At 42.1% G+C, this 10,063-nt stretch overlaps 1 protein-coding gene across 1 annotated transcript in view; it reads right to left on the minus strand.

The window, feature by feature from the left end:
- Positions 1-4,935, minus strand: part of LOC146380444 (collectin-12-like) — a 45,836-nt gene extending 40,901 nt beyond the window's left edge. The window contains exons 1-2 of the mRNA XM_084939514.1: positions 4,649-4,935; positions 3,599-3,649 (exon numbers count right to left, since the gene is read on the minus strand). Coding sequence (XP_084795640.1) covers positions 3,599-3,649; positions 4,649-4,655 — 58 coding nt within the window. The 5' untranslated portion in view covers positions 4,656-4,935. The remainder of the gene's footprint in view (positions 1-3,598; positions 3,650-4,648) is intronic.
- Positions 4,936-10,063: the final 5,128 nt, after the last annotated feature.

The following is a 10,063-nucleotide window of genomic DNA, read 5'->3' on the forward strand; positions in this document are numbered from 1 at the left end:
AAACATCCCCAAATGTACTTTTAAAGATATTTCAGCATGTGGTCACTTTGCATTACTGGTTCACATGTGTTGATATTACACATTGCACTTTTTAATGCAAACCTTATATACTTGTATGCAGAAAAGAGGGAACCCGGACTTTGCTGGTTTGTATATGATTTGCAGCCAAAACAGTGAAGAAAATGAATGAAAGCAGTGTCAAGTTTCCTTACAGTTGTATATCTGCACTTTATCACAAAACCGAGGTGAACACATCAAATCCTGGAATTTCAGGAATTGGACAAGCGCTTCATAAACAACCATCTGGAAAGATGAAGCCAAAAAGTAAACCATGTGGAATTTTACTGGTTATCTTTTCTATTGCTTCTTTGATAGAGAGAGAAAAGCAAATCACACAAGTAAGTGGTCCCCTTGGTCCTTTATCCCACAGTTGTGCAGCAGACTGCATTCAAAAGCATTTTTTACAATTAACTCAAAGCACGGACAATTTATTTTAAGACTAATTTCTTCAACCAGCACGGGCGTGAAACATCTTGTTCTAATCATGACGCACTGTTTGATTTCTTATGCAACAAGAAATATCGTTTCTACCCAGAAATATGGAGCCACCTCTCATGTATTCATTCACAAATGCTAACGCACTGATGAGAGCTACCATGCCAGGCTCTGGCCCAACTGTGGGTCTCGACATATGGAAAGCATGATCTACCTGCTGACAGCTGCTCATTCCTCACATCTCTATGTTTCACGTCTCCCTAAGATGATTTTCTTTGCGTTCAGGAATTTTATGGGAGCCCGTCGCTCTCTGCAAAAACTTCTGGAGCACTTTGGGAATTGGCCAGTAGCAATGCAAAGTATGTGAAATGTGTATATGAAAGGGGATGCCAAAGCCCACTCGTATTAAAGGTGCCGTTTCTTGTTCACAGTGACTTTGAAAAACCAGCGGGTTTGAGTGTTCTTTCTTTCCCGTGTTAACTCGCCCCCTGTTATTTTTTTAAGCTCAGTGGTGACTTTATAAACTGGCCAGATATTCACACAACATTCACAGCTTTGACATGTCACGACAGTTTAAACACTATCAGTCTCCCGGGAGACCGCAGTGAATTAAAGCAAAACATGCAGGGAGGAAATAACTGTTTGTTCCCTTCTGTGAACTGACATTATAGCACTAATAGTGGTACAATGAGGGCTCGGGAGGGTTTGCATAAATGCGGCTCTATTGCACAACAAAGGCTCTGGAGGGGTGAAGCAGACCCCCGGAGCCGGCCCCTCAGAACAGCTGCCGTGTCCCAGCAGGACCAATTTCACTCAGTTAGAAGTTCAGCAGCTTTCTTGTCCTACTCATCCACATGTCAAAAGTTCATTTGAATAAAGTTAAAAGTGAGCTGGATTTGACTTCCCCACCCCACCCTCCCCACGGCTCTTTAATGTAATATATGAGCGGGGACTTGCACGCGCTCACAGAGAAAGACAAACAGGATGCTTCTACTCGGGTGACTGGGATGAAAGGGACCGTGTGCTTGGACGCAGCTTGAATTCGTCTCCGCTGGTCCTGAGTTAGACAGCGTAGCCCGCTGCCTCCTTTTCATTCTCACCGACTTCGGCCAAACTGTGTGTGAATGAGTCATACTCCAGTAACACCCTGAATACAGCGACTCTGAGACTCCTGATCGCAATTCGATGAGCAGTTATGGGGCATGTGCTCATGCCTGCAGTGAGAATAATAATGATAATGCTCTTTAGCGTGTGTGACAGAGGGTTGGTCCCTTGGTTTGGTTTTTAAGCATTATCCAAAAGCATTCCAGTCAGCATTCCAAAAGCAGGTTCACTGCTGAAGCAGTGAACCCAACAGCACATCAGCAGCAAGTACAGAAAAACAACTGAAAGCAGATCCTGTTTTTAAAAAAGTGCTTGTGATGGAGAGACTGTACATCATTAAACATATATTATGTATGGGCAAGAGGGGAAAAAATGCATTACTGGAGCAGAGTGGATGGTATTAAAGCTGGCTTTGAGGGAAAACACTGAGCAGAGGTGTTGTTTAAAACACTCAATTTGCCCAAATTACTAAAAATTAGGATGCATTAGTCATGGGAACTATTTGTTTGGCAGAAAAACACTTCAAAACTGCAGAGAGTCACAAGGATACTTTCCCCGAAGCTACTGCTGACTTTCACAATCATTACAGAATGTAGTGCAGTGATAAGTGGAAATGGACTGCCTGTTGTTACAGAGAGCAATCTTTAGAGGGCAAGAATAGTCTGCGTTAAACACTTAGTGTGCCGGGAAACTGAAATTTCAGCAATTTGTAACCAAATTTTATAAGACAGAGGGTGACAGTGATGGATTAACTTCAGCAGGATACCAGCTTTGATGTATTTAGACTGTAGACTGGTAAAAACCTTCTGGATAGTCAGCTGCTGTTCCTCTGTTTGCTTTTGGGTTACAACCGCATCGGTGGTCATAACAGCTGGAGGACATATCGTGGAAACAAGATCCTGCTGCAACAGCTCAACTAGATGTTCTGCTTTGTCGTCTAGTTTTTCACTGTTTACTTTCATGTATTTTAATCTCTATTCAGCCTTTTTAGTTACTGTAAGATGTTGCAAGTCTAGTCACTAATGACTTTTTCTTTAAAGTGGCTCTATTGTGCTTTTACTTATTAGCTGTGACCAAAGTTTTAAATAATGAGGTCAGACTGTATTGAAGTAATTCCTCTGAGCCTAAGATTCAGGCTTCAGACTGATCCAAATGATCCAAATCTCAGGCACACAGCTCTGACTGTGAGCATAGAAACCCCACCCACATGGTATTTAAACCATCTGTTTTTAAGGGGCAGCCAATCAGCACAAAGTTGGCTTAAAGGGAAAGAAGCTAAAAGAAGAAGCTTGCTTCAGACAGTGAATAAGTTGCAGGTATGCACCAGAGCCCAGCATGAAAATAAAAGAGTGTGTAAGTCATGTAAAGCTTCTCTTGCAGAGTGGAAATGAGGATAAAAGGGGCCTTCAAAGAATTCATAATGTACAGATCTGTAAAGAAAGCCTCTGTAAACTGGGCAAAAAAAACCATATGTTGCCTGTGCATGAACACACTTCTATACGCACACAAAAATGCATGTACCACAACAGACGGACATGCATTGACTACAGTCTGAGTTTGAGTAGCCACATTTTTGAGGTTCTCGGCATGTTTGTGTGAGTCAACATGTTTAAGTGACTCGGTTTAAGTGGATAAAGGGGAGGTTTTGAAACTTGTTGATCTGGAGAGCTCTGTCGGCAGTCGTTGAGCCTGCGGCAAGCTGGACCTCACAGACTGTCAGCCACATTTATGTTCAGCCTAAAATCCTGCCATCAGAGGCAAAACCATTAGCGACGACTATCGGGACAGATGAGGTTCAGGCAGCCAGCTGTCTCTCCTGACATAGAGTGATTCAATTAGAGCAACATGCTTGTAAATATCCAGGTAATTGTAGGTATGCAGCAGCAGAAAGAGAGAAGGAGGTGGGCCCACACACTAAGGCCCTTTAATTCATGGCTTTTTATTCACACAAAAAAGGAGTTTTGTGATTAAAAAGAAGAAAAGGTCACGTCTCACTCACCGAACCTCTTGTATCCAAAAGACTGTACTTCCTCCTCGTCTGCAAAGTCGTCTGCGTGACATAATCAGAAACATATGACATAAATAGGTCAAACAACTAGGGGTACACTGTATCTGAGACAGTTGTTAGGACTCCATAAATAACATAAAAGTGATAGAGACACTACCGGGCTGCTGCGTAGAGTCAAAAATGTATAAAGTTATCTTTAAATACAAAGATCAGGGCAGCCAATGAGGATTTATGCTAGAGATAATAGAGTATCATCTCCTCTGTGTATGTGTGAGTTTAGAGATAGGAGGTCCACAGAACTGTAAAAACCACAGGCTGCGGTTTCTCTGGGTTGTTGACAGTAAACCCTAATTACACTGCTACACTGCACTGAAGACTGGAGCGGAGCACAGAGAACATCACTGGTAATGGTTAACAGATGGGGCCAGGAGGAGGGTGACATGGGTAAGGGGGAGTGATGGGGGAGCCAGGGAGGGATGACTTTCACAAAGGGGGGGCGTTTAGACTAGATCAGGAGCCACTGTTGCAGAGTGGATCACACATTCCTGAGTGCTAATTCCCCTCCAGTTCACTCTACACGAGGAAGATGCTGATGAATTAGAAAGCCTGCAGATTGTTGTCTTTAATCGGCTACTTGTTGGAGTTTAAGCACAAACACAGCAGTCAGTGATGAAGCTCTGCAGGTGGTGCTCACTGGTCATCATCAGTCATACCCTTCTCTTTCTCATGCTTAAAATCAAGTGCATCTAAAGCCTCTCTTTTCTCTCGTTTGTTAGATCTGGGCTTTTTTTTTTTAAATTCTCACATTATCAGTTTAGCAGCCAAATTGCGCAAACATTATTTGGTGTTTTAATTCTTTCAATTGGATGAAACTGGTGGTGGAAAAAACTGCATTTTACAACTTCTGCTGCGCAGTAGCGTAATGTCATCCAGATGTGCGCACTCGCAGAACACAAAGAAACGCTTACACGTTAAATCAATGCAATATTTGAATGAAAGTAAAGGTCTTGCACTTTTCTTTCTGCAGCAACAGTTACGTACCTTTCATGGCGTTTTATCACTCGTTGAGAACTGTAGAAGAGATGAGGACCGCTGTCACTTTATGCGCATCTCACCATCCAGTGCAGAAGTGTAAACTTGTTCCAACACACTATAATTAAAGGATTTTTTTTAAAGCTACAAGTCTGCATTGACTTTCATGACTCTCAGTTTAAATTCCCATCGTTTCTGCTTTCTTGCTCGCTGTGGCTCAGAAGAGTGTTTGCGGGAGAGCTCAGATGATCCCAGAGCGCTGAGCTAAAGGAGAGTTGAGCTGAGACTTAGACCAGTGTTAAGTTACACAAAGCAGCAAGTTGTGTTTCCGGTGGTCCTTTCAGAATAAATTGTAGTCGCCCCACCTCTTTTCCACCCCTTAAACCAGCGGTCCCCAACCTTTTTTGCGCCACGGACCGGTTTATGCCCGACAATATTTTCACGGACCGGCCTTTACGGTGTCGCGGATAAATACAACAAAATAAAACGAGTACCGGTACCGAAAAAAAAGAAGATTTATTCATAACACACGTGAAAAGACCCAGGAAAACCGAGTTAACGATAAAAACGATAACAAAATAACGCTGAAAACCGATAAAAACCCTGAAAACCATACATTTCACACCTGAGCCTCAACTCTCGCGGCCCGGTACCAAACGACTCACGGACCGGTACCGGTCCGAGGCCCGGGGGTTGGGGACCGCTGCCTTAAACCACAGAAAATACAACCTATTTCAGGAAGATGAAATTTTCCAACATGCCTTTCACATAATTTGTTCCCATTTCTTCTTTCTATGAAAAAATACCAAACATATCTCAGTTTATCAAATATAAAAATGCAAATGATCAAAAGATATTACTGAAAACCTGGCACCTCTTGTCAAGTGGTAGCCCTTAATTCTATCTACAGGATAGGATTTCGCATGGCACTCGTTCCAAACAAGCTGCTGATGCAATAAAAGCATATCTGAATTAAAAACAGACACAATAGAACACTCTCTGCCATGCACTGGCTTTCCTGCAGCTCGAACCTCAACATTATTGAAGCAGTGTTGGATCATCCTAACAGGGAACAGAACAAAAGGCAGCCAACATTTTCCTGAAGCCTGCTTAAAGAAATTACAAGAAGCCCTGCCTAAGAGAGTTCAGGCTGTGTTTATAAAAAATATATATATTATCACACTAAATATTGACTTTTCACCTTTTTGCACAAGCTGTGTTTTTGCCTTATATACTGTATTTCCATGTGTGTATATATTTTTCAACAAGTGACTGCACATATTTTCCTAGTAAAATATAAAGATATGAAGGATGCCTCGGGTCTTTTGCACAGTTCTTGGTTTCAAGACATCAGAAAACAACTTCTGTGTCAAGCTCAAAATCTTTGCTTTGACACATTTAGGGGGGAAAACTAATCTATTTGTAACAACATATAGATGACATTTTCTGTCCTCTCTTTTAGACTTTCTAAGTGCTTTTAAGGTATCTAAATTTAATTTAGGCACGCTTTTATTGTGAAAGCTAAGATACTTCATTTCCGGCACTGGACTCAATTCCTGCATAACTTTCATACATAACTTGACAACCAAACTTATTACTACATCTGTGCTGCACAGCCTTTCAAAGCAGTTACGGTCCCCGGCCCTCCTGCTGAGCCTCCTCCTGTGGGGACAGAGGAGGTGCGGACTGCTTTCAGCACTACAGACCGCGAGACGTCGCCCGACGCTGCAGTAATCCAGCCGGAGATGAGATTAGGTTACAGGGGGTTGATAGCAATCTCGTCCCCCGGGTAAAAATCTGGTACCCATTAGAGATAATTTCAAAGGTTGGAGAAGGTGGAGGGGAGCACCGCGACATTTCTGCCCAGTTTCTGTTTTGCATATTTAGGCTCATATCTCATGTCCTTCAAGGATTTAAAAATCATTTTAATATCAGCCTCCCTACGGTAATAGATTAAACATGCTGTTTGGGGATGTGTTATCATCTGATTTATCACGGCAGTCCCACAATCCTGCAAAACACTGCAGAGTATTTTCCATTGCTTCCACAGAACAGGAGAGAATCCTGCAGGAAAAAATAGCAGGCATACAAAAACTAAAATCAAAAACTTATAGATTCAAGAAAAAGTCTTATGGCTGCGTGAGAGCTGTACTTCAAAGGTATAAAAAAAAAGTTTGCATGATCCAGCTGCATGCATAAATTAGTGAAAAACTATAACTATGCATTTTTATTGCCACAATGTATAAATGAGCTCTGTTTGATAAAGCACAATAACACCCTCATGACAACATGGCTATATAGATGGTTGCACTTCCTCTAGAAATAACTTATTTTGCTGAGAAGTGTCCACTGTTTATCCATATTAGACTGTAAGGTTCACTGGGGGCCATTTTTCTTTAACTCTTCCAGGTGTTGTGATAATTCCTGGACACTTCCTGTATCCACAGTCTTCAGATCACTGATCAAACACAGAGCTCCAGCTGCATCCTCCCAGACTAACAAGGAACATCAAAGAAATGAGACAGGCCCACTCTTGCGTCTTCACAGTCCAGGTTAGTGTCACTGGGTTACATGATGCTAATCTTTTTACACTCGCTCACTTCATGCCAGTAAATTTTCCAGAAACGGATGCAGACGACATCAAGTGTCTCAGCACTGGAATCCTCTGGGCTTGGAAGGAAAGCAGCACACACGTCCAGCTCAGATCTGTTTGTTCTTCTTTCTTTGGATAACACAGCCTTCTAACTCTGGCTCAGCACTAATAGCTTGAGTTTGACCCAGTCTGCCACATAACATACTTCAGACCAAGTTGAGATGATCAAGCAACTAATTACTTGTTTTACTAAAGGCTTCAAAACTGTTATTTTACTGTCGGCTATGATTGGAGCAGCAGGCTAGTACTGGGGCGCAGAGAGAGATCGTGGTGAGCTAATAAAAAGCAGCTGAGGGTCAGGTAGCTTACTGCCAAGCTCCTGCTGGTCCTTATTCAGGGGTTGGGACCTCATTTGCTGGGTCAAGGCTTTCTGCAGTGGGTTCAGATTAGCAGGAGATTTAGAAACCATACAGGAATTCCACATTTGCCACGGTGCCGCCATGTAGTGATTAGAAAAATGGCAACTCAAATCATTCAATTGCTGCAGGAGAGATTCACCGTTGGCAGACTAGAGAAAGTACTTTTCCATAAACTGCTGAGATAGTTTAATAACTTTTTAGTTTATTAAAACTGTACCTTAACATAACTGTTCATGCCCTAAAAAAAAGAAAGAAAATTATGATCACTTGGGGGCAGCAGTGACAAGCTCTAAAAAATGACTAATTCTTACTGTAAAATCCTGTTTTTAAAAATAGTCTTAAATCTTCCACAGCTAAACTCACCAACAGGATTTTAAAATGCAACCACTATGACTTTATGCCTGAAAAAGAGATATAAAAATAAGGTGAAAGAGGGCTGGGCTGTACTTTTATGTAATACCACATTGTACCACAAGAGGGGGGAGTGAGTCAATGTAACCTTTATCCAACCAGTAAATGATTAAACATTTTTATTTAGAATGGCAGCCTGCAAATTCCAAAGCATCTTAAATAAATATATATACTTTTAAAAAAACAGAAGCAGCTGCAAACATCTGGAAAAATTTCAACAAACTCATTAGACCAACACTGCCTCCTGGTAGTAAAGTTTTCAGTTAAAGTTTTTAAGATTAATTAAAAAATAGTGTCTTTAATACAGCTCCAGGTGTGCGGCTGGAATTTTCCATCAGGATCCTGAGTCTACCTGGTATCGCCCCTGGGCAGGGCCATCTTCTCCTCTGCAGTTCTACACACCTGGAGCTGATTGCAGGCAATCAAGCCAGAGTGATTTAGGCCTCACGCTGATGTTCATTCACCGCCAGTTCATCACCAACTCATGTTGGTAACCAGCTTACATGGTTCAGGCTCTCCTTGTGATTTACTCTGCTAACCTTGTTTTCTTGTGCCACAGTTCCAGGACTCACCTTGACTCAAACCTCAAGCTTAAGCTCCTCTTTTGGACTCAGGATACCTTACCCAATCTTTGAAATCACTCTGTGCCTCACCTGCCTGCCCTTCCGCTATTGCACATCATCAGAAACCTTCAGATCTCAGGTCAGCCATCCCACACCGTCCAGCTCACTCTGGATTCACGTCACCCCTCCCTCATTGCTTACTCACTCCACCTGCAAGTAAGAAAAGTTGTAAAACATACTAACCATCTACAGAGCTCCTCTCCACTACCTCCCTAATTCAGTTGTCCTCTCTCCTCAGCGTGACTGCTAAACTGCTACGTTCCAGTGTACATCAATTCCCCCCTCTCAATCCATGTCAAGCTAGCCACGTAAACTAGGCCTCGCCACGTCAAGTCCTGTGTTTTATTGCCTCTGTCCTTATCATATTTTGAGTTTAACCAATAAACATCGTAAAACGTTCTGCTGTCTCTGCTCTGGGTTCCTACACAGTCCAGTTTTTGTACCAAGCTTTCGGTCTTATGACACACTCTTTTTAAATACGATGACTTCCAGGATCAGTGCACTCGTTTCCAGTTTTCTCGGTGTGGATGGAAGACAGATTGGTAACGAACTAAAGGAAAAGTCTGAATACGTAAGTGGAGAAACGCACAAATACTGATGTTTCAATGAGGAAAACTAAGTATAAAAATGTTGTATGTAAAGGTAGATGGTTAATTACTAAGTGATAATGCATACAGTCACAATATCATTCTCCATAACCAGAAGAGTTTCAGACAGAGTGCCAGAAAGCTTTGTAGCTGTTCTGGTTACTCATGATGACAGATGGGTTTCAGTAAGACACAAGAGCCTAAAGGATTACATGCAGTTTCTTTTGGCTGTTTATCACCAGCTAGTACATTTACAGCACAGGTAACCATATCACAAGGCATACAGCTGTATTACGTGAAGTTGAAATGACAGTGCACATTGTAGAGTCAGGGTTCTTATCGATGTAAACCATATTTAGTGTTCCCTGGACTGGATTACACAGCTGTCTTCTACTGATTTTTTTTGATACCCTACAGAAATGAATGGCTGCCTGGAATGGTAGAAAAACGGAATACAAGCAACATAAACTCAAAGTCGACACAGTTTGTTGTTAAAGCTTAAACTAAGAGCAGCCGTATTTCCTCTTTTCAGTTACCCTGTTTTGTGTATAGTGTGCACGTGTGCATGTGCAGCCCTCCTGCTCCTGTTGTGGCCTGCAGTGCAGAGCTTAACCCATGATTGAGACCATGCCAGTGTGTGTGTGCCAATTCTCTGCAGGGGGCTCAGGCTTACTGTCAGTCTGATAGAGATTAAAGCATAAAGTTTTACCTAAGGACGGCTCTGGACTATGTTAGAGACCATTAAGTGCGTGAGACAGACAAACAACTGAGCACGTTATATTTACAGAGCA

This window comes from Perissodus microlepis, chromosome 9 (assembly GCF_051167445.1).
Source record: "Perissodus microlepis isolate ML-2025 ecotype Zambia chromosome 9, ASM5116744v1, whole genome shotgun sequence".
NCBI lineage: Eukaryota > Metazoa > Chordata > Actinopteri > Cichliformes > Cichlidae > Perissodus > Perissodus microlepis.